This window comes from Mauremys mutica, chromosome 13, assembly GCF_020497125.1.
Source record: "Mauremys mutica isolate MM-2020 ecotype Southern chromosome 13, ASM2049712v1, whole genome shotgun sequence".
Taxonomy (NCBI): domain Eukaryota; kingdom Metazoa; phylum Chordata; order Testudines; family Geoemydidae; genus Mauremys; species Mauremys mutica.
In genome coordinates, this window is record NC_059084.1 from 29,825,151 (window position 1) to 29,849,604 (window position 24,454).

At 53.9% G+C, this 24,454-nt stretch overlaps 1 protein-coding gene across 2 annotated transcripts; it reads left to right on the forward strand.

The window, feature by feature from the left end:
- The first annotated feature begins 2,331 nt into the window (after positions 1 to 2,331).
- On the forward strand, positions 2,332 to 23,581 carry TLDC2 (TBC/LysM-associated domain containing 2). Of its 2 annotated transcripts, none has more exons than XM_044985603.1 (6): positions 2,332 to 2,687; positions 7,119 to 7,283; positions 9,293 to 9,445; positions 13,916 to 14,011; positions 20,132 to 20,205; positions 22,152 to 23,581. In XM_044985603.1, the coding sequence occupies exons 1-6, from the start codon at positions 2,544 to 2,546 to the stop codon at positions 22,285 to 22,287; spliced, it is 768 nt and encodes a 255-aa protein (XP_044841538.1). In that variant the 5' UTR covers positions 2,332 to 2,543; the 3' UTR covers positions 22,288 to 23,581. The 2 variants fall into 2 exon arrangements, with proteins under 2 accessions (XP_044841538.1, XP_044841539.1); XM_044985604.1 differs by lacking the exon at positions 2,332 to 2,687 and adding an exon at positions 6,321 to 6,534.
- Positions 23,582 to 24,454: the final 873 nt, after the last annotated feature.

Below are 24,454 nucleotides of genomic sequence, written 5' to 3' on the forward strand. Positions count from 1 at the left end.
AAGCCTGGGAGGGATGGGGGAAAAGCGAAACGGCAGCGTGGCGGCAGTGGAGCGGAGCTAAGCTGGGGGGGAGCAGTTCCTCTGTTCCCCCCCCGAGTTACTTCCTGCGGCCCTCCCTGCTCCCTCCATCGCCACAGCTCACCTCCGCTCAGGGCCAGCTCCCAGCTTTTTGCACCTCAAGCACAAAAAAAAAAAGGGGGGAGCCGGAGTGCCACCCCTTGGAAAGTGCCCCCCAAGCACATGCTTGGAGCGCTGGTGCCTAGAGCCAGCCCTGGTCGGAAGAGCTGGAAGGTCTATGGTGCTGCCTCACTTTCTTTCCAGCTCAAGCCACAAAAGAGACAGGGACTGTCAAAGCTAATTCTACACTCAGGCACTCCGAGTGCAGAAGGTGGGAGCCCGCAAGGATTCTAAAAATTAATACTGGCCACCCTGGACTTGTATTAAACTCCCAAAGTCACAGCTTCTCTCTGACCTTGGATTGGTAGACGCTGCCACCACCCAAGTGCAGAACCCCTTTGAGAGCCCAGGAAGGTGCACTTGGGAATTCCTTCCTGTGGGATACCCTCAAGCCCTTTCACCCGTGCTCCAGGGAAGAGCTGAGAAAGGAAATCTGCTGTTGCCACCAGCTAATTAAACAAAATGCACAAACCTCTTAAGACACACAAATCCAATTCTGTTCTTAAAAAAGGTAAATTTTATTAATAAAAAAAATACATCTGGAAACTCAGGCTAATGCTAGATTTTAAAGGAGCAACTACAAGGATTAAGCACCAAGAATAGCTTTCTTGAGGTCCAGCTTGAAGGTTACAAGCAAAACAAAAGCACCTGGGGTTAGCACGGAGGAATCCAGAAGCCATAACTAAATAAAAGGGATAAAACTAATTGCGTCTTCCTAGACATTATCCTGATCTACTTACATATCTGGGGTTTTAAATGAGTAGTTTCTAGGTATGATACTGATGATTTTTTCATACCTGGCCCAAGCTTCTTACAGCATAGCAACAGACCAACAAAAGGGGAGTCTTGTTTCAATTTTAAAAAGTTCTAGTCTTCCCATTGGCTCTTTTGGCCAGGTGCCCACTCACTTCCTTTTACCTATGCATAGCAGTGAGACTTTTTAACCCTTTACAAGTAGAGCAATTAGAGAACAGCTACTAAGAGCAGGGGCGGCTCTAGACATTTTGCCGCCCCAAGCTCGGAGGGTCCGCTGGCCCGAAGCCGCGGGACCAGAGGACCCTCCACAGGCATGCCACCGAAGAGCAGGCGCGTGGAGCGCTGGTGCCTGGAGCCGCCCCTGACTAAGAGGGATTTTATAGCTACTGGCTGGGTGGGTGTCCATAAAAGGTAGTTACCTCCCACTCCCTTCATTTATCACAGGGATGGGGAGGAGAAAGGAAGAGGAACAGGAGATAGAGGGCTTCTTCTAGTTTGCACTCACACAGCTCTAGTATTACTGTCCTAGAGGCTCCAGTGAGGCTGTTGCTATAGGGATGTTGTGTGATTAAGAATAGGAGGGGGGATGGGATGGGCAATGGGGAACAGGATGAGAAGTGGGGGCCAGGCAGGGGGAATGGGGCCATGGGGAAGTGTGCCAGTTGGTGGGGAATGTGAAATGAGGGGTGGGCTGGGCCATGCAGAAAGGGCGGGGGTCTGGTTGAGAGGGAATAGGAATGAAAGTGGGGGCCAGCTGCTGGGGAATGGCAGGGAGGACCAGGCCACTGAGTGTGGAGTGGAAGAGAAGCCGTATGTGAGATCATCTCTCTACAAAGCAGCGGGGCACTATACAGACAAATCTGGGAAGCGCTGCAGTTTCCTGGGTCTCTTTGTGGGACTGACTGTATTCCATGAGCACTGGTGTGTGTTTCTGTTGTCTCACATAGTCTCCGGGTTGAAGCTTTCTCGGAAGTTGTTAGCAGCTCTTGCTGATGCTTACAATATTTATACTGCTGTCAGAACAACCCTCCAGGTGTGGGGACTTTGCTCCTAATCACCTTAGTCTGTTTGCCCAGGTTCACTTTCTAATTTCCGTTTGCAGACTTGCTGTATTTCTTATGCCTTTAAAAAACAGAACTAAACCAAACCCCAGTGTTTCAGCCACTTCTTTCTCCTTAAAAAAATAAACCCACCTTCAGCATTCATAAGCAACCTGAGTAAGAAAGTACATGTAACCAGTCCTCCAATACCAAAGCAGGGTGCTCAGCTCAGTACCCACATAAGACCCTACAATAACAAAGCCAGCTGTATGCAATAGAGGGAACAAGCATTGTGATTAGGAACTCAATTTCTCTGCAGTCTTGTGAAGAGCTCTTTGAGACTGGCATCAGGAAGACATTCATGTACAGTTACAAAGAGTTCAAAGTCCTTTAAACTCCTTTTTCCAATTGGAGAGGAGGGGTTTGATCTGTCTGGTAAACCCTCTGCAGGCACATGCTATCCAATGGGGCCCTGAGCGGTGGAGGCTGCCCATTGTTGATGACCTGACTGCTGTACCAGGAGGTGGGAGAGCCCAGGTAGAGGGAAGCAGTAAAATCTGTGTTGTTTAGATGGGAGTGTTCTCAAGAGGCCATTGGCAGGCACCTGCTTTCCCCTCCCCTGGGCAGCTCTCGGCAGTGAGCACAGCTCCATACACCTGCTGCCGGACTCACCCACACACCATGAAAGCTCTCCGGGGCCGCTACACTCTCCTGGTATGTACCGCACCGCGTGTGCCCAGGGGAGACAGAGGGGGATGAAACTCAGAACAAACCGCAGGCAGCTGTGCTCCATAACTTGCTTCTTTCCTTTCCGAAACAGGCTGATCAGGTCCAGCTGTAAGATGGTGCAATGACGCTAGCTCAGATTTACTGCTGCTGGGGCATCAGTTACCAGCTAGATCACATTGATTTTAACAAGGGGACCTTGTCCAGTGTGTATAGACTGCTACCCTTCAGATTGGTGTTACTCCTACTGGAGAAAGTCCTGACCCAAAACCCTGGATCCAAGTGTCCCTAGATTTGGGGGAACCAGATCCAGTCATCTCAATCTAGCTCCAAGCACCCCTGGGCTACAGGAGCTGAGATCCAGAGCTTGAATTAGAGGGTTGGGCCCATCTCTAAATCCAGGTGCTGGCTTTGAACTGTGCACCTGCAAACCTCCGTTACTGATATGACAGCAGCACTGGCAGCAGGCTTGGTGCTGCACAAACACATGAGAGACACTCTCACTGTCTCACAGAGAGTGCAGATGGAAAAGAACACACAAAGGAAAGAAAGCAATACAACATACAGGCAGAGTGCCCTGGCTGACAGCCAACACATGGTGTAAATGTTTGGGTTGTTCTTCCTCTCCTTTAATATGGAAAGTGAAGGGTGCTTGTTAGTTACAGAGATCTGTCCTGCTCTCACTGCATCTGGTGCAAGCCTCTGTGTAGATGCAACCTCAATGGAAAGGGGGATGATAGTGCGAGAGACCCTGGTAATTTACCAGCTTCACCCACACTGGGCTGAACCCCACTTCACATCCATGTCATGTGTCTGTATTAGGGGTTTGCACTATCAGTATCACTTCAGCTGTGCAGTGTCTCTAATGCAGACATGGCCCAGCTCCCCTGGCCATGGGCCCAGCCTGCGGCAGCCACCTGCTCTTTTAGTCACAGCCGGCTGCCCAGTGTAATCTGATCCATTTTCTTTTTAAATTGTGATTCTTCGTGCCAGGCAAGGCCAATCAAAACAAACAGGGACAATGTGGTTCTGACAAGCTCCAGCTCTGTTTACCAAACATCAGCACTGGTTCTGACCTGCATGTGAATCAACAGGGTCCCAGAGCCAGGGGTGCTGGCTTCTCTCTGTGATAGACACAGGGCCTCTGCCAGAAAGGAATGTGATTTCAGCAGCCCAGCCGGGGTGCAAAATGCTGCTGCTTGCTAATTGTTTTCTGTTCCTGGTGCCCATGGGATTTTCTGTCCATCCTTCACTGTGTTTTCTCCTAGTATGCGTGCAAAGGCAAGGGGAGAGAGCTGTGCCCTGGGGAGGCAGGTTCTCATTAATATAGTGCAGAAAGAGAGTTGCTTTGCAAGTAGCCCAAGAAGGAAATGCTGAGGCAAGGAGAAAAGATGAGTCAGGAAAGCAACTGACTCTGCTTTCAGGCTTTAGCATAGTCCAGCTGGGCCCTGAGTCTTCACTTGAGCAGATATTAGTGGACTTTAGGAGATCTGACATATGCTTCCTGCAGTTTTTCCCTTGTTTATTTGTTTGCCTTTTTTATGGGGATGGGAGCTCCCCTGAGTCAGGGAGTGAAGGTGAGTTTCTGACCAACTATCCCAGTGGGGGGAAAGCAGGGCTGGGCAGTGATTTCTGCCTGACTCATGTGGCACAAGTGCTGTGAAGAGGCCTTAGATCTGTCAGGGCTGAAATCGCTTGTGCAATATTGAGCAGGAAAACTATACCAAAGAGGAAACGCTCCCTTCATAACTGGCCCGCCCAGACTCCGCAGATGTCCGACATTATGCAGTGTCCTAGTACTTGTCACAGCCGGTCACATAGCATCGTATAATTGTTTAATAGGCAGAGCTGCTAGTGCCACCTGTAGAAAAGGTTGTTCAACACTTTCACTGTTCTCAGGTCTCTGCTTCAGGCTGATTTAAAAACAAAAAACCTTTCAGCTAAAATGGTTCAGCCATGTCCAAGAATGAGATTAGGGGAAAAAAAATTCTGTGCTAAAAATATTCTTGCAATTGTTTAACTGAGACTCTCTAGGGCCTCCATAAATTAGAGAATGGCCTTGAAATCTGGTGTGTGTTTGATGGGAGTGTTACCTTGGTGACAGGTATGTGCCTTTTATTGTTCTCCTGAGTATTTGCCCAAATTAGGTCAAATTATAAAACTATGAAAAAAACTCAGTTTGCACATGCTCAGTAGGGACTTGTTAGAGTTTAGCAGCTAAATTCTCTAAGGATTCTGTCTACACTGAGCTTGTTCCACTCCCTCAAAGTGCCTAAGTGCTAACTTCATAGGCACCATCCCCAGCATGACTGAGCAGATCCCATCCCAGGACTGCAGAGGTTGAGGTGGGCTTTCCCTGCAATTGTTCCCCTACAGCTGATAAGGCCACCATGGTGCTGAATGCTGGAACATAGAGCTGGGAGCCAGTGTCTCCTGCGCTCTCAATGCTCCCTCTGCCAGTGCCCAGGCAGCATGGTGGGCAGGAGGAACCAGCCACATTTGAATGGGGTGAGGGGAGGCCAGGAGCAGGACCCAGGGGTGTGGGAGGAACAGAGTGGGAGGGAAAAGGGGAGTATATAGATGCTGAGGGTGAAGAGGGTGGGCAGGTGGGATAGGAGCAGAGTAGAGTGTAGGGAAAAGTCATGGGGCTAAGGGCTCTATAGGTGCAGAGAGAGCAGAAGCCAGGGGACAGGTGTCAGAGAGGGTGGGTGGATAGGAGACAAGAGGGGCAGGAGCACAAGGGGAGGAGGGAGGAGCAGAGACAAGCTAGGGAAACAGCAGTAGAGGGATCTAAAACCACTAGATCACAATCCCCTACAGATCCTGGAATAGAATCCAGAAGTCTCAGCCTTCCTTTTCTGTCAGCAAATAGCTGTGAAACTCACTTCTCCTCCTCCGGTCCACACAGAGGTTAACAGCCTACTGCTGCTGCTGCTACCAGTTCCTCTGGTAGCTCAAGTAGCAGAGGTCTGTGCTGTACTGCAAAAGACCTAAGCCCTGGGGCTGACCCAAACTGGGGGGTCAATATGAGGGAATTTCTGTTTTTCAGAGCAGTTTTTTCTTCAAAAAATTAGCAAATTATGCCTCCAAAACCATGTTAAAAGACTGTTAAAGTTGCCAAGTCAGGCATTCAAAAGCCAGGAAATGCCAGGATCAAGATTGCCCATGCAACCCTTATCGGGATCCCCCAGGTGGCTGCACCCTGCATTTGAGTTGTACTCAGTAGCACCTGAGCAGCAGCGGGCAGTTTGCCTAGTGACAATACAAAGCCTGGTGAATGCTGGCAGCAAGCCCCTTATCAAAGCCTGGGGGCATGAGGATGAGGGCAGGTGTCACATTCTCAGAGGGTGGCAGTCAGCTAGGCATTGTGTGCAGGGTGCCAGCAAGCATAACAAAATCACAGGAACAATGCTGAGATTCCCAGAGCGGGAATTATGCACCTGGCTTCCTAGGTGATGAATGGGGAGACAAAGGTGTCTCATAATACAATTCACAAAAGCCAGCAGAGGAGGTGAGAAGCCACCTAAGCTAGCCAATGAGAAGGGTGTGTGCTAAGCCCCGCCCCCTCTCTGCTTGCAATTCTCAGCTGCAAACCCTCGCTTGGCAGCAGGTGCCTGTGCTGTTAGCAAGAAGTCAGGGTGCAGGCTTCCAGCACATCTTTTAGCCTAGTGGTTAGAGCACTCAACTGGAATGTGGGAGACTCCTGGCTGAAGGCAAGAAGAGCTATGGGATATTCTCATGTGGGGCTTCCTCAATTTCTTCTGATGAAGCTGTTGCACTGGACAGAGTTGGTGTGGAGCCCTCAGGATCTATGCACACAGTGACCCTGAGCATGGTTAGTGGGGCAAGCACAGGAGTTGGGACATGGCAGATAGGCCCAGACTGAGGGGCAGTTCTGGCAGCCTCTTTATTCTGTGCCAGGAACAAAAAGGGACCATACAAAGGGGGAGCACTAGCCCAACACACAGCCCTATATGCCCCTTACTCCCACAGCTCCCAGTGTAGGGCAGTGATAGAAGGTGGGGCTGGGCTGGGAGGTGGGCACTTGTGTTTCAGCTATTCTGGGCTGTGGAGCAGCCCTGGGGTTGCTCTCTATCACTCCAAAGACCGTGCTGTGTCCCGGAGCTTCCCAGACTTGGGGAAGCTAAAAGCCACCTTTGCCCTCCTCTGCCTGGGGTCTGACCCACACACTGGACCCTTGAGAGGCACAGGCTGGACGCTGCCCAGTGGGCTTAAATGCCCTCTTCTCCTGAAGGGCTCACCAGGCAGGGCATGGGTGGTGCCAGCCCATTCTCTGTGCACCAATGCTCTCTGGATGGGATGGCCAGGAGTGCCATGGCTGGGCCCAAGGGGGAAGTGCTGCTCTTTGTGCTGGGGTCCCTTATCTCTTCCCCAAACGGCGTGGGCATCTCCCCCCAGACTGGCTGCCCGGAGGAAGCCCAGCCCCTGCAGTGTGTCGAGACTGCTGAGCAGGAGGACCCAGGCCGGGCAGGCACGGGAGTGACAGCATCACCCCCGGAGGAGCCCTACCAGCTGGTGCTGAATGGAGAGAGCAACGTCCTGCGTGCAGAGCAGGTCCAGCAGGTGAGCTCAGCGCAGGTTGCGGGCTCACCCCACTGCAGGGCTAGGTAACCTCACTGGGGCAGGCTGTGGCCAGGTGCTTGGCAGTTCTAGAGCCTCCTCTGGCCTGGAGCTGGCCCCTCCACCCTGTCCTCTGGACAGCTCCTCAGTGGGATTGAGCCATTCCAGTGGGCACCCCAGGGCATGGAACTCATTCCCCTGGCCAGCCCGGCCCTCCCAGTTTGGAAACAGGCTGGGCAGTACTGCCGTGGGCTCTGGCTGTCGTTTCCCTGGTTTGTAGCCTTGGATCAGCTCACTGTACAGGGCCCGCGGGGGCACTTTGTGCACCAGCACTGGGCCAGCTCAGACCTTGGGGATCCCAGTGCGACGCTTCTAACGCCACTGGCTCCAGAACTCTGCCCTGTGGGACTCAGGGGACCATTCACCCCAGAGACAGTGTGTCACTGGTGAGGGTGGGTGAGCAGGGACCAGTCCCGTCTGGCTCAGGGCCCAGGGGTTTGCTGGCCTGGCAGCTGGAGAGAACATCCTGGTACTTGTGAAAGGAGGCAAAGATCTGATACAGACACACTGAGAGACAGCAAATGTGGAGTCCACAGAGCCATGTATCCAGTCACCCCGCAGAGCTGAGCCCCATTGCCAAAAAATAATAATAATGAGCAATAAACACATCTAATAAATCATTTGCTCGACCTGACCATTACCTCTCATTCCTCCCTTCAATGAATAGCCTTCCACCAGCTCCAGGGCAGGCCTGGACCACAGGGCATGTTCACCGAGAGGGGTGACGTCCCGGGCAAACCTCGTTCTGGGGGTTCCCCCTTCTGGGATTGGGTCAGTGGGATTGTTCCACCCACACACACTGCGAACGGTCTGGTAAACGTTACTCCAAACATCTCTGCCGCTCTGGAGCTGTGTGGGTTCTTCACTCCGAAGTTAATGGGCATGGGGCCTTTTGGGCTGGGCTGTCTGTGCAGATCATCCTCCTCTGGAGAAGCCCTAGCTGGGGCAGGTGAGGCGGAGACAACCCCTGCAGATCCCTTTCACTGAGGCCCCTGGAAGTTGTCCCCTCGGGGGGAGGGTCTGGTTTCCTGGAGCGTGTGTGTGGGAAAGGCCTGGCTGGGCCACCCCTAAACAGGGCCGGCTTCAGGCCCATTCCACCAATTCCCCCGAATTGGCCCTGCGCCTAAGAGGGCCCCGTGCCCAGTGAGAATCCCTTCCCTGGCTAGAGGCGCCTTTTTAATTTTTACTCCCTTGGCGGCACTTCGAGTCTTCGATGGCACTTCGGCAGCGGGTCCTTCGCTTGCTCTGGGTCTTAGGCGGCACTTTGGCAGCGGGTACTTCAGTGCCGCCGAAGACCTGGAGCTAGTGAAGGACCGGAGCACCGCCCGGTGAGTACAAGCCCCACATGTTTTTTTACATGTGTGTGGGGTTTTTTGTTTGTTTTGTTTTTTAAGTCATCCCTGCTGGGGCCCTGTCGAAACTGTTCGAATTGGGCCCCGCACTTCCTAAAGCCAGCCCTGCCCCTAATGAGCCACAACGGGGGGAGCCCGCTCCTCTGCCCCCATGCTGCTCTGCCTGCAGGGCCGTGCTACCACTGGTGGGGCCCTCCAGGCTGGGAGGGGACCCAGCTGGGCTGGAAAGCTCTCAGGGGTACTAACAAGTCCTGGGGTGGGAGGGTGGAGGAGGTCTGTAGGAGATGATGCCATGAGCCAGCCTGTGCCCTGCTTCTCCCCTCCCTCCAGCTCTAGCAGAGGCCCTTCCATGCAGAACCCCCAAGGAACACAAGCGGGGGAGACAGAGCCCTGGAGCTGACACCATGAGCATGGTGAGGTCTGTGAGGAGGGCTCTGTGCCTGCAGCCATCCAGCCCAAAGCCAGACACCCAGGAGAGGACAGCGGGGAGCGGTTGGGTGAGGGAGGGTGTGGAAGTAACCGATGGGAAATGCTCCTGCCAGAGGTCTGGGAGCAGAGAGGGACCCTGGTGGGAACTGACTCCTGTGGCTCTGTTCCCAGCTGGTGCCCCACCTTCCGCCAAGAGTGACCGGGTACCCTTGGAACCTGCTCTACTGCACCGCCAGGGATGGGTTTAGCCTGAAGAGCATGTACAGGAGTATGAACAAGCTGAGTTCTCCTGTGCTGCTGGTCATCCGAGATACCGATGGGCAGGTGAGGCCAGGGAAATGGAATCGTACATTGCGCTGGGCTGGGGTTCCCCTGCAAGAGAAACATCCAGCTGCTAAAGGCCAGCACAAATCTGGACCCTGCACACTAGGGCCATCCCGCAGGGTGTGGTCCAGGAGCCTGGCTCCTCTTCCTGGCTTTAACGCCCCTTCTGGGCCCAGGCATACCCCCTGGCCCCACACACTCTGTGCTGGCTCCCATTCCATCCAGGGCATGTCAGAAACACACGGCAGGGAAGCTACAGCTTGGTCCCTAGGTTTGGTGGAAAACCTGCAGCCTGGTTCTGCTCTGTGACCTGACAAGTTGGCTGGATAGAGGGTTTGTGGCCTGGAGTTGGGGTCTGTGTGGTTTATCCTGAACAAGCTGCACTAAAGGGGATGGTGCAGAGAGAGCAGAAGCCAGGGGACAGGAGTCAGAGAGGGTGGGGTGGTCAGGAGCAGAGGGGGTGTCTGGCTCACTAGGCCCCAGAATGGACCTGGCTGAGGGGTCTGGTTCTCTGTACCTACAAGCTCTGTTTTAGACCGTGTTCCTGTCATCTAATAAACCTCTGTTTTATTGGCTGACTGCAAAGTGGGGGGTGCGTGCAGGACCCTCTGGCTTCCCCAGGACCCCGCCTGGGCAGATTCACTTTGGGAAGCGTACGTAGGGGCATATGTTGAATGCTCCAAGGTCAGACCCAGGAAGGTTAAGCCATGTGAGCTTCTTGCCCTGAAGACAGTCTGCTCCAAGGGAGAGGAGGCTCCCCAAAGTCCTGACTGGCTTTGTGGGGAGCAGTTCCAAAGCATCACCTGGGGGACTCTGTGACAGTGGGTTGTGAAGATTTTTTACTTTGAATAAGGGGTCGCCAATCTGAAAAGCCTGAGAGACGTTGCTGTAGCCCACGGAGCCCCTCTGGATCTGAAACGGAAAGGAACGACCGTTAGTTACAGTTCCAGGCTGTCCCTTCTAAGCAGAGCAGCAGCAGGTCTGGAATGAGAAGGATTTGTTAAGGAATTCCAGTACCCAGACTAGAGATCTAAAATGCAGAGTATGCTCCGTGCAGCCTGGCACACAACCCCCAACCTTACAGTGGCGCTTGTCATTGTTTTGAACTGGCTGTGTGCTGTGTGCTGGCCTTGAAGAGTAACCCGGCATCTGCAGAATCACATGGGATTTGAATATGTCAGCCTGCTGCTGAGTAAACACCAGTGGGAGTACAGATGCTGCTGACTGTGGCAGGTAGAACTGTCCTGTTCAAACACACTGGGCCATCTGGAGAGCTTTTTGGTGTGTCTGCCACAACGAAGCACTGCCAACCCATCTGTACAACCCAGTACTGCACAGGAAGGATCCATGGGCCATGGCAAAGGCTGCAATGAAAGGCATGGTGCTGAGTCAGTGAGGGAGAGAGTTGGTACGAAACTCTCCATAAACAGGTAAAAGCTGAGAGCACTCCCTCAGGAGCAGGGATGAAAGCAGGAGGGGCTGATTGGCAGGGCACCCTGGGTGGCACTCTCCTTGGTCTGGGGGGAGAAACCCAGCCACACCAATACATTGGTAGGAACAGAGGGGCCTTGCAGTAGTGGGGTGGGGGGTACTGGGATGCTGGAGGAAGGCCAGGGGCAGGCAGGACACTGCTGAGGAGAGGGGTGGTGTAGCTGAGCTCTGCCAGGGTTTGTTGTGGCCTTTGCTCTCTGTAAGCTCCAGCCTTGGCCCGGGGTGCGAGTGAAACCTCCTGAATTTCTGGGCCACTAACTTCATGCTCAAGCCCCAGGCTCTCCCCACTCTGTATGGTCCGTGGCAGCCCCAGGGCTCCAGCCTGCCAGACCGAGGGGCTTGTGGGATGCATTCGGAGTCCTGGGGAGTGCTGGCCGACTGTGGGGAGCACATGTTTGCAATCGGGCATTCCCAGCAGGGCTCTCCTGCCAGGCACTAGTGAGCACCCAGCAGCCCCCCTCCTCTGGTTCATCTCGGATGGCACCACCTCATCTGGATTTTTATTAGAAGAAAAAGGACAAAGAAACCGACCAGTGAATGAGCAGCAATGTCCTGCTCTGGGCCTAGGCTAGCTGCCAGGCTGCACAGCAATGGGCACCAGTCCCACTCGGAGAGACGCTGCAGCAGGATCCTGCAGCCAGCTCCGGGCACCGGGGAGCTAGTGCCAGACTGGGAAGAGGCAGGAGGCAAGCAGTTCCCATAGTCACAGGGATCGCAGAGTGGGCCTCTTAGCTACCAACGATAGCATCCTGGTGCCTGTGCACCTCCTGCCGCCCCCGCCCCCATCCCCAGAGCCATCCAGCACCCCATGTTCCACCTGCTAGTTCCCCCAGCATCCCTTCCCACATCCACTGTGACCTTAGAGTGCTTCCTTGCTGGTTTGGCCCAGCTCCACCCTCCTTGGTCTCCCCTCACCACCTGACCCCTCCTACGCCCCTCCCAGGCCCCCTAGGCACCAGGATGCTATCGCTGGTAGCTAAGAGGCCCACCTCTCCTCCTGATCTTCTCCTAGGCTAGTCCCACACCTTGCTGCAGGAGCCCTGCCCTGTCCTGCCCCCAGGCATGTCCCCTGCCCCTGGATGCTCATTTCCCCCGGTCTGCCCAGTGCACAGTGAACTTAGCCAATCAGTGAAGGGGAAACATGCCCCCGGCTGGCTCAGGGCTCAGCCAGGCCTTCCAGCACTTCCTTGACTGGGCCAGACTAAAGAGAACCCCCAGATGTCAGCCTTTTCCGCACCTCCACTTCCTGTCCCAGCTGAACCAGGGAGGGCAGAGGTGACCGAAGAGTTAAACAAGTGGAGGAATTAACCCAGCATCTCCGGCGCACACAGGTGGCAGTTCTGGGGTGACCACACCCGGCACACATCTAGCCCTGGATAGCCAAACCTGGCAGAAATCTTCCCTACGTCTCGGCACCTGCAAGCAGGGAGTGAGGGGGCCATGCAGTCCGGCCATGCAGAGCTGGAGCACATGCTGGTTAACATACCAACCCTCCACCGTGCTGTGCCATGGGCAGCTCTGTACTCTGAACACCTGGCTCAGCGCCAATCTAGCAAGAAAACAGAGTTAACCCCCGAGAGCTCATCCCCTATGCACCCCCACTCACCGTATCACACCCACAGCTACAGCACACACGCACCAGGCTGCAGCTGTCCCCCCCTCCCTCCGCAGCATACCCCTTCTCCAGACTTCCCCCCATGCCAGTAGTGGTGGGGTAGCACACTGCTGAGCTGGGGGATGGGGGGTAGGAGGCCAGCAGGCCTAGGGGCAGTGCTTGAGGCTGCAGGCCTGTGGGGTACAGGAGTGGGGAAGTGCTAAGGTAACGTCTGCTCTCAGTAGTTCACCTACAGCTAGTAACTCCTGCAGTGCAACTGGGCCAGGCTGCGCTGTTGGAGGGGATCAGATAATCCACTCGCAATTCCCGCAGCTTTTGCATCCTGTGTCTGGCCCCCAAAACACTCCTTGGAAGGGGCTGGGTCTGTTCTGGACCCATCCCCAGGTCACCTGCCCACGGCGGGTATTGGGGTGTGATTGTGTCTCCCTGCAGTGCTGTCTCTGGTAACCCTACACCTGCTGCGCACAGCCGACGGAGTGACTCCGTCGCACACAGTCAGGGCCTGTGCTGCGGTGATCAAGGTCCCACGTGTCAGCTCTGCCAACAGCAATGGTCTGTGGGCGGAGCATGCATGTACATGTAGCCACAGCCCCACCTGACCCTAGCTGAGTAGCACGCAGACACCTGTCCTCAGGGAGCACCTGCCAGTGTCAGGGATTAGCCCAGCACTGGCTGGAGGGAAAATCCAAGGGGTGAGGCACCTTTCAGACTTGATAGTGATGGCTTTGTCCTGTCTGATCAGCCCCTTTCCAGCTTGGCTGGAGCCCCGGTTACAGGCCGCAGAACCTCCTCATTGAGTGATACAACCTGGAGCCACTGGTTTGCCCCATTGGGCCTCCAGCATGAGATGTGGCACCTGTGGAGGGGGCAGCGGTGCCATGGATTGGCCTGGGTAGTGACTGTGGGGTAACTGTTCATAATGGTGCCTAAAAGCCAGGGTGCAGATTCCAGCAGCCTCAGGGTCCTAGATATCCTGCATTTGGGAGGGGAGCTGGGGCACACACAGCCTGCCATGAGAGCTTCAGTGGCTGGGAGGAGTAAAGACAGTGAACAGGCCTGCCCCGGTCACTTGCTGCTGGTGGTAGCTGCAGAATTGACAGCCCCAGCAGTCACAGATCATGAGTGAGGCCTCCAGAAATCACTCACGCGATTTGTTTACAAATCAGGAGATTTTTTTTTAAATAATAAATTTTGGGTTCTTTGCCTTCCAGCTTTGTTTTGTATCTAATGCAAGCTGAGATTCTCCTGGAATCCCAGGACTCCGGGAGCTGGGACTTTGAGGAAATCCCAATTACAGCAAAACTTGTGCTAAAACCACAAGATCTGGCAGTGCTGTCACCTTCTCTCCTCTGCTTCCTTTCCAGACGTTTGGGGCCTTCTCCTCCACTGCCATCCGACTCAGCAGCTGCTTTTATGGCACAGGGGAGACTTTTCTCTTCTCCTTCTCCCCGGAGTTAAAGGTAACAGTAACGCTCACATTCTCGGTGCAGGGGCTTTGGAATCAGCCTGTGACTCTCTCTCCCAGGAGCGGAGACAGGGGCTTCTGCTGGCCAAGGCCTGCAGCACAGGCCCAGGGACATGTGGGGGTGCAATCATGTGGAGGGGGGGGGGAGGACAAGTCCACAGCATTTTTGCTTCCCCTTCCCTGCCAGCAGTGTCCTTGTGGCTCTGCCACACACACACACACCCCCCGCAGGTGCTCTGGGTCACTCAGCCGCTCTGTGTGCATGGGCGGGGAGGGATTTGGACTTCCCCTCCACTTCCACCCTAAAGGCCCCATAGTGCTGGTCAGTCATGCTGGGAGCTGAGACAGCGCTGGGGAGAGCATTCTGCACTCCTGGGAGCCCTGGGCCTGTGCTGGGCCCCGTGCCTCCTGGAGCGCCCACCTGGCATCCAAATGAGTCCTTAGTACGTCTCTTGCTCAGTGCTGAGCAGGACGGGAGCATGGGGGCATCGAGAGGCTGCTGCTGTGAGGAAGGGAGCACGTCACTAAGCCCCCCTATAGCATGATGGGTATTGCCCACCGTTAGCTGCATGTCTCCTCTGACATCCATACTCCACCCACCCCCTTCACACCCTGCACTCTCGCCTCATGCAGGGGCTTTGGCCGAGCCCCCTGCAAGGCACACAGCCGCTTTGTGCAACCTGCTGCACACCACACAAACCTGCAGGCCCTAGACCGCCCTGCTATGCCCGTCAGTGCCCACCGTTGCAACCAAGCAGGCTGCTCAACCAGGCTGCTCCTGGGAGCCTAGGTGAGAGGAGGCCTGGCAGGCCCAAAGTCCATGGTATGTGGCTGATCGAAGCAGCATGAGTCACACCTTGCACAGCATCTCGGAGGCAGCTTCCTTCCCAACCTGCAGGCACCACCTGAGCTCAGCAGGGCACAGCCATTCTTTCCTCACTGCCTCTAGACACGGCTGAGTAACCCTGTTCCCAAGCCAGTCCCAGCCTCAGGGCTCCTTCACCTAGTAGGAGCATGTAATTAGTAGGAAGAATTACCAGGAAATAATTGCTCTCCTTAGTCATTAAATAGTGAATTAATTGTAACGACAGAATTAAGTAACTGAATAATTCAGCGTCTGATTATGGAAAATCACTTGACTTTCCTGCCAGTGACTAACCCACGCTCCTGAGGGTGTTGCTTGCGAGGTACAACTCCTCTGGAAGCTGAGTCTCCGAAGAACTGGGTGGAAACCTCCTCCTTGGGCCCCTACAAAGCCCTAGGGCTTGTGGCCTGGCTGGCTTCAGAGGTGTTTCCGCCTGACTTCTCGGAGGGCAGGGCCAGGACCTAGGAAATCCCAATAGTCCATAATGCTTTTCTCAGGGCCTGACAAATCCACCCAGGTAGCTGTCACCCAGACAGGCATGCGCCACTCCCCCCACAACACTCGCTGCCCGGGTCCTCGGAGATACTGCAGCAGAGCCCCAGCCTGGGATGCCAGTTTGGTGACTGATCAAATCAGAAGCATTAAAACTCCTCTGTGCAGCCAGCTCCAGCCCTGGTGTAAGCTGCACCCACCAACATCAGAGCTGAGGTTTGCTCCTTGCTTGCCCGTAACCTGGGGTTTGGTGAATATTTCGCCTTTCCAGTCTTGGGATGGCTGGACACAGCAATAGCCAGCACGTGCTGAGGGGCAGGGGCGATGGGAATACTTGTTGTTATGTACATACTAAGAACTGGGAAAGCCACTCCCACAAATAAAACACCTTTGGTGCTTTAGAGCGAAGGTTGTCCAGGTGCATATCCTACTGCAGTACCGGCTAAAATACTAGGAACCCCTCAAGTACGTTCCTCCTCACCCTTTCCCACTGTACATGCGCCCTTCCCTGTCCCTAGCACCTCACCATCCAGCATACACACACTTAGCCTGCGCCATGCTGAGCATGCTGCTGGCATTGCCTGGCATGGGTGGTAGTGCTGGGGCAGGCAGACAGTAGTTTGGGCTGGATTGTTGTTGTCATACTGTGTTGGACCCTGGCTTTGTGGCGGAAGATTAGGAGCAGGTTAAGTACCGACATGGCACTGTGAAACCACTAGAAAGATTTTAGGAACTGTTTGGTGCATGAAGGTGATAGTTAGAGCTGCTTAGAAAATAGCCTTTTTTCCCCCACTGAAAATTTCAACTTTCTGGTGAAAAATGTTGGCTGAAAACTGAAAATTTCTACTCTGTCTGGAGCTGCAGTGCCTCATGGGCGTTGCTGTTCAGTTGCCTAATGCTCCATTCTAGTCTATGGGCAGGGTTTTCTGGCTGGCCTCCCTCTCCCATGATGCACTACTTTCTCCCCGCTTGGTGATGGGAGGAGGTGCATAGAAGTCCCTGGCAGTGATGCATCATGGGTGATGCAGTCTAGCCAGAGAGCGCTATCCATGGAAGAGGGTGGGAGCATAAGGCACCCAAACTATTACTCCCATGAGACACAGTGGTGGTATTTTGAACCAGAATATTTTGGATTTTCGCCTCTTTTTGCTAACAAAATATTGAGATTTTCCAGAGGCAGACACTTCATTTGCTTGCAAATCCAATTGTCTATCAAAAACAGTTTTGATGGGACATTTTTGAGCAGCCCTAGTAAAAATATCTGACACACAGGTTTTGTGTTGTGTTAGGCAATCGTGTTCCAGGGGGCTGCCATGTTGGATTGCTGGGCTTGGCCTCCAGGTTGCACATTTGTTAGTGTGGGGCATGGGGGCTGTATGCTACGGGGGCTGGAGAAATGGGTGAAGGAGGAGCAGTGTGTCCCAGGCAGGAGCAGAAAGAACGTACCTGGGTATTTCCTAGTGTTCTAGTGAGTGTGTTGCAGGGATCTGTACTGGAGCAACCCTCATTCTCAGCAAACCAAGTGTTTTGTTTGGGGGAATGTGCCCAAATACCTGGCTAAGTCAGATGTTGCTGGGGCAGGGGGAAACAGCGACTGGGAAGTCCTTGGTTTTCATAATGATCTGACAAGGCAGCGTAGGCAAAACGCAGTAGGATGGTGGGGAGTTGGTCCAGAATTCAGGTATCTCCTGCTCCCCAACCTGCTCAGGCCCTTGGCCCTCAGCCTGTCTCACTCAGAGACTTGCTGGGCCTGTGGGGGTAATAACACATGGGAACAACCAAGCCCAGTTGCTGCCTCACCCAGAAGCAGCTGGGAACAGGGCTGTCAAATCGAGTCTCGTCTCAACTGCGGCACAGACTGTTCTGTTGGTGAGCTTCCTGTTGCGTTACGGCAGCATTATGCCAGCAGAGCCAGTGTGAAGGTGCCATAAGCCACAGCAAGGCCCCCGTGGGAACACTCCAGCACGCAGCTCTGGCACAGGGGTGAATTCCCCTTGGAGTCCAGTCTTGCCTGCATGTGGGGGCCGGATCTTCCTCTGACTTCAAAATCAGCTCCTTTTGCTAAGGCCACACACTGGGAAACCCAAACACAGAAGCAAAGAGAGTTTTTGTTTGTGATCCTGTACGGCAGCTACAGCTGTGTTGGGTCAGGGGTGGGGCTGCTGTATTGTGGGCTGAGTGCTGGGTGGTATGGCCAATGCAGGCCAAGTTTCAGGAGAAGACTCTCCTTGCACTAGGGCCTCTTCCCTCCTCCCAGTTCGCTCTGGCTTTCTCCTTTTCTGGGGCTGGGGAACTCCATGCACATCACCTCCCAGAAGCCAGTTTGACCAGCAGCACTGAACTGAATTATCAGCCCCAACACAGCTAATTCAAACCCTGCACCTTATCAGCCTCATGTCCTGCCCCCATTCCCTCCCTATGGAGTTCAGATCCACCCCAACATTTAGGGGAATTGTCCACACTAGGAAGAGCCCTGGGCAGTTACTCATTTAACCCCTTATAGGCCTGACGCACCCTCTGGAACACGAGGTGGTTGTGTGAGAACCTGCTCTCTGGCCAGCACTGCTGACACCTGTGACTGGCCCAAGGCACAGTCCAATGGGGTTCGCCCCCTTCCTCACCAGCGGTAGCATTCATCAGCCTGACACATCGCCAGTCCCAGGGACCCAAAGGCCTGAGTCAGACCCCCGGGAATCATGAGAGGCTGAAAAATAACAATGTCAGTTCTTATTCTGTTCCCCCTGGTTTCTGAGCCTGGGGGTGCATTCGGATCACAGTCACCAGCTTTCCCCAAGGGCCATAAGCTGACATGTTTTTAAGGAGAGCCGAGAGGCTGATGCGCTGCTGAAGTGACTCCAGGAGCTGGGGCTTGAAGAAATCAAACATCACAAGTGTCACTATAAAATTGTGCACACTGGCAGCACGGCTAATGCTGACTCACGGACGGTGGGACTCATAGGGAACAAGGATATCAGCTGGCACAGCTCCCCCAAAGCGCTGCCTGTATTTGCTGCTGTGGGTAGTGGCTTTGCACAGCCCTAGCGGTGACTATTCTGCCTGCAGGGGTGCTCTCCGGGCATTGCAAAGTAGCTTGAACAAGGGGGAGAAACTCTCACAACTCCAGCCAGGGAGGAGGGGTGCTGTGGGGTGCTGCTTGCCCCAGCCACACAGAGCAGAGGGGGAGCCACGCTGCACTTACTATAGCCCGTGCCTACATTTTGCTAACCAGGACGCTGGAAGAGCTAGAAAAGATTCTGCCCCAAATGTGATGTACTGCCCTGGGGTGCAACCTGGAACTGGGGTACCGCTGAGCCTTCTGTCTCACCAGCCTGGGAGCCCTCTCTCACTGTGATGCTGTGAGAAGCTGCAGACCGGTCCCGGGCCTGCCCTTACACAAACATTCACAATCAGGGACACACCAAGCTGAGTTACATGAATGCTTTCACCAACCACCCATGAACCAACAATAGAGAGGCTTCAGCCAGTTCTTCCCAGCTGCCCAGCCAAGGACCCCAGAGCTGTACCATCTTGCCCTCGTCAGAAGCCTGACCAGTGTATGTTATTAGCCAGTCCGCCCCTCACTCAATGTGGAGAGGACAATGCACCAGCCTCTGTTCCTGAGCCGATTTCTCTGTGCACTTCAAACAGCTCACAGTTTTTAGGTTGAAATATAAAAAAAAGATATAACTACAGAAAGATTATAAGTAATAAGTCTACAGATCAATGTAGATTAGCTAAGAAATAAAACAAAATTGCAATCTAAATTCTATAAACTAGACGGGATTTGAATCAAGCAGTGGTTCATCCTGATGGTACAAATAGGTCACCAATCTTTCATACGCAGGCTGGGATTCCTCCTTTCCCACCTGGGGCCACCTCCCCAGTCCAGTCTCTGTCCCTGAGGTGTTTCCTGGTGTTGAGTTTGGGGGTGGGGGGAAGGGGGTGTGAGGCTAAGTGATGATGCCACTTCCCCTTTTCATAGCTTCTCCCATGTGGCGGGAAATTCATTTTCCCAAACAAAGCCCCCAGTAGTTAGTGGCAAAGTACAGGCACAAGATGGAGTCCAGTGGCACATGTCCTTGCATGCTTTGATGAGTCAGCAGCAGCCATTTCCCTTATTCTGGCTAGACCTTCACAGGACAGTCCATCAGGTGGGGATAAGCTTCTTCCATGGCCCATTGTGTTCATTGATGAGCCATCAACTTGAATAGTTCAGTCACACTCTGCTGGCTAGACTGGATGTAAACTACCTTGTGGGAGTTAGTTACCCAGGAGCAAACACATTTGAAATACAGCTACATGGTTAATATTCATAATTTCAGATACAAAAATGAAACATGCATGCAAATGGGATAATCATACTCAGCAAACCATAACTTTTCCATAGACACCCCCCCCCCCATATGCTATAGTTTGTACAAAATACATCATAATTAAATCACCATGGTAAATGTGGGGGGCGGGGGTGCCAGGATGTTGCTTTGTGGTACAGAGCATCACACCAGGTTTTACAGTGAGCTGGTCAGAGTTGGGGAGTTAGTGATGATCTAGGCTGTCTCTGGGTCAGTACTTTGCACCAAGTAGCCCCTGGTGAGCTAGTTGCACCAGTGACCCTAGCAGTCATGGCAAGCCACTGCTGACCAGCTCCCTCCACACTGCAACAGGGCTCCCTGTTCCTGTGCCAGGTACTGCCCAAGGGGTGGAATTAGCTGTCCCTACACCCCTGCTCTGATTGCTAATGGTTGCGTCTCCTTGCAGGTGTTTAAGTGGACAGGCACCAACACTTTCTTCATGAAAGGCGATGCAGATTTGCTAGTGATTGGCGGAGGCAGGTATGTAGCTGACTGGTCGGAGCTGCCTTGAGTTCTGGGGCCTGTTCTGCCTCGCTGCTCCTAGAGACCCTTCTGCCCTCACAGCATCGAGGAAGGCAGGGGCTGCAGTACTTCAAGCCAAGCACCAGCACAGCCCATCCTGAGGCAGCAGCCAGAGCAGGAGAGCGGAGTCCTGCATCCAGTCACAGGGGTCTACGTGGATGTATCTGCTCACACACGCTGCCCTCCTGGAGGCTGGAGCCAGACCTGGCTGCTGTTCTGAGATCTGCTGTGCTGGGGAGCCTTGGGAAGTGTAAATGACTTTGCTCATCTAGCGCTCCTTCAGCCCAGCCCAGTATAAGGAAGGAGGCTCCCGGGGAGTCGAGTGCATGATTCCTATCAGTGAATGGATCTGGCTGATTTCCCTTCTGCACCGTCCATGCTCAGATGTGAGTGAAGGGTTGCACAAGTGTTTGCACTGGTTGCTCTGTTCTCAGGGTACATCGATGCTTGGAGCAGGAGGTGTAATTTCCAGCTTGAGGAGACATCCCTGGGCTAGCTGTGGTGGAGCTGATGCACTAACACTAGAAGTGTAGGGGAGACAGGGCCATTCCAGCAGGAGCAGAGACACTCAGTACTAACAGGAAGAGGGTCTTGAGGAGTCTGGACAGCCCCTCCCCCCCAGTTAGGGTGACCAGATTTTATAGGGACAGTCCTGATTTTTGGGTCTTTTTCTTATATAGGCTCCTATTACGCGCCCCGCCCCCCCGGCCCGATTTTTCACATTTGCTGTCTGGTCACCCTACTCCCAGTCCAAGATGAGGAGACAGGTAGCACAGACCATGAAGCTGTGCGTCCCCTGACTGACTGCAAACCCCTCTGCCAGCACTGAACCCCTGTGTGGGGCACACGTGCCCAGCCTGGTCATGGCCACAGCACTTTGGGAAGCGCTGGGCCCTTCCCTTCTGCCACAACCCAGCGCGTTGTGAGTGACGCGTCCCGTACCTGCCGCCGTCATCCAGCCAGTAACAACACAGCGATGTACCTGACAGAACCAGTTTGTACCAGGGCTCCCCTGGAATTGACCTTGAGCAGCTAAATCAAGGTAAAACCTGCATGTGCACCAGGAAGAGGACTGGGGCTAGCCAGCATGTTAGCTCATGCTGACACCCCACCCCACCCACCTTCCCTAGCCTAGAAAAACCCAAAGAAGTGAACTCAAAGCAAAACTGCTCAGCAGCCCCATGCCCTGCTGACTCCAGTGTTCCCTGTGTGCATGGCACTGCCCCTCCTGCTCTGTGCTGTTAGCCCTGGTGTTCATCTTTCCTGGTCATGCCCAAGGAGCATAGCGATGGCTGCACGAAGCCTTGGCTAGAGTGTGGCTCTGGCTCCAGCTCCCCGCGGGTTATGCAGCCTCGCTGTGCTATTCACCCAGCTGTGAAACAAGCTCATTAAAATGCCACTGTGCCCTGAGAAGTGGCTGTAACAAGGGGTGTTGTGAGGCGCTGAATGATTCTGTATGTGAAGGAAGAAGCTGTTTCTTCCACCAGCCCTGCATCCTGCCCCAGCGTCTGAGAGCCAGGCAGGGCTCTTCCCCCTTCTGCAGCCTCATGAGTGAGGAGCGCAGGGCCCCTGTGCAGCCCACTAGCCTCCCGCAGCTCCCTCAGTGCGTCTCCTTACGCTGCACGGGGCTGCACAATCGGGAGCAGCTGGGCTGGGTGCTCAGAGCCTAGTGCAAAGCATGATAGAAGGGAGCCCAATCCTGGGAGGTGCTGAGCACCCTGAAGTCACTCAGAGCAGGGGGTGCCTTGTGCTTGGCAGGATCAGGCCCACTAGCTGTCCTTCCACATGGGGACAGACGCAGGGAACCCTCGTTAGCTGATGGTCAGAGAGGCCCCTGCCCTGCCTGTCTTGGCCCCGGACTGGAGCCCGTCTGATACTCAGCTTGGTCTTCCCTTTATTTTTAGTGGCAAATTCGGCCTGTGGCTGGATGGGGACCTGTACCATGGGGGAAGCCACCGATGTGAGACATTTGACAACGAAATCCTGTCGCCCCAGGAGCAGTTCTTTATTCGGGACCTGGAGGTTTGGGCCTTGACCTGAGCCCACCACACCGGGGGCCGTGGGAACTGACTGCTCTCACATGGACCCTGGCTGGGCCTGGCAGCTGTTCCCAGCAGTGTCTGGAACCCTTCCAGAAGGTGGTGCTCAGCCCCTCTTCCCCTTATGCACAAGGCTTTGCCAGGCTGTGCTCCTTTCTCCTCCCCGGCCAGCACTCACGCTCCAGAGAGGGCAGCAGGGCGTTCCCACCCATTTTCCTGTCAGGGTGCTCACCCTGCGGGGCATCAGAGCAGCCCTAGTGGGTGGCTCCACAAGCACTGGATTTCAATGCAAACGGAATCTCACAGGCAACTGGGCAATTTAAAAATTAAATTCCCATGTGAAGCGACTGAGTGTTAGCAGCAGGGGAGCTGCCTGCTGGGACATGCCCTGCCGTGAACTTGGGAAGTGAGCTCAGCTGTTGTTCACAGTGAGTGAGGGCAACCTCCCCTCCCCCGTGGCAGAGACAGCAGGGGCAGCATGAGGGTATTGACATGGGCTTGCTCGGCCCTGCCAGCGTTTAGAGCTCCATGAGATGTGAGGGCTAGGGCTCCTCCCCCATCCCTGCTCTCAGAGAAGCTTAGTGAAGTTAGGCCAAGACCAGTATCGGTGGTGCCTGAAAAGCTACATGAAAGGGGCACAAGGACCACACGTTTTTCTGTTGCTTGTAACGAGATGGGCCTGAATCAAAGCCCTGATCCCAGCACCCCAAGTTGCAGGACAGCTTCCCAGTCACTGTTTCCCCCTGCCCCAGCAACATCTGACTTAGCCAGGTATTTGGGCACATTCCCCCCAAACAAAACACTGCCACTGTCTCCTGTCCCTAACAGGCCAAAACAAATCCCACAGCAAAATCCCTCCTGACTCCTCCTCCCATGGTCAGGGCCTGAGCAGGGCCTGAGCAGAGCATGGCAGCTGGCACCAATGCCTAGAGACTACCACTGTGGACCCAGAGAGCCTGCAGCACTGATGAGCTGTTGGCTTGATATGGCATCAGACTTCTCACCCACAGCCAGATGACTAGGAGCTAGCTGGAAACGGCAGCACTGCTTCCAGGCAACTGTGAACTCTGTTCAGACTCCGGAGGCTTAAAGCACATGGGATTCAGCATTTGGATCCCCTCACAGCAAGCTGAACCCCAAGAGGTGAGGAGTTGGTGGCTGTCATGGATTTAGTCTGTCAAGGACTGTATGGCTCCACCTATTCAAACACCAGAGTTGCTTGTAAAACTTGAATAGGCAGAAGAATCCAAATCAGACGCTCTGGGATCAGAGCAAGGGAAGCACAGAGAGGTTTACTGGGCAATGAAATGCAACACCTGGGGCAGGGGTAGGCAACCTATGGCACGTGTGCCAAAGGCAGCACGCGAGCTGATTTTCAGTGGCACTCACATTGCCTGGGTCCTGGCCACTGGTCCGGGGGGCTCTGCATTTTAATTTAATTTTAAATGAAGCTTCTTAAACATTTTAAAAACCTTATTTACTTTACATACAATAGTTTAGTTATATATTATAGACAGAGAAAGACCTTCTAAAAACGTTAAAATGTATTACCGGCACGCAAAACCTTAAATTAGAGTGACTAAATGAAGACTTGGCACAGCACTTCTGAAAGGCTGCCGACCCCTGACCTAGGGAATGTGATGAGGCCCCATTACTAGATACATTCAGCACTCTCAAAAGGAGCTTTGGTACTTATGTAAAACCCCTTGGCACATTCCCAGTCCCTTTCTTATCTGCCTATTAGCATCCCTTCCCCTCCAGTCTTCAAATACAATCTTCATGTCTATAGGCCAAACGTCACATTCTCTGCCAGTAGCATATGATGGGAAAGTGTAGCTGGTTATCTCCCCTGCATTTATATCTTTACTTATTACTGCCTTACAATAGCTGAGAATTTGATGCCATTTTGAGCCATCATGACCATTGTGGCAGCATTTCAGTTACATGATGCTAGGCACGGGTCTGCCATCTGGCATCTCTGGGATCCTGCCACATGTCTCAGCACATGACACTGCTTCCTTGGCCTTTCTGCTTAGCTTCAATCCTTATTACCCTTCATGGTGCCTTAAACCTGAATTTGACTCCAATCCAAAATTCCTGCTCCATTACAGGGACTGGGAATAGAACCAATGCCTCTCGTCCAGCATGAAGATCTTCCAAAGCTCAAG

Excerpts from the sequence above, each read along its gene's own strand:
- TLDC2 (XM_044985603.1), top strand. The coding sequence starts at position 2,544 with ATGGGAGTGTTCTCAAGAGGCCATTGGCAGGCACCTGCTTTCCCCTCC. Across the intron at positions 2,688-7,118 it reads GGGGCCGCTACACTCTCCTG|ACTGGCTGCCCGGAGGAAGC; the intron begins GTATGTACCGCA and ends ATCTCCCCCCAG. Across the intron at positions 7,284-9,292 it reads GTGCAGAGCAGGTCCAGCAG|CTGGTGCCCCACCTTCCGCC; the intron begins GTGAGCTCAGCG and ends CTCTGTTCCCAG.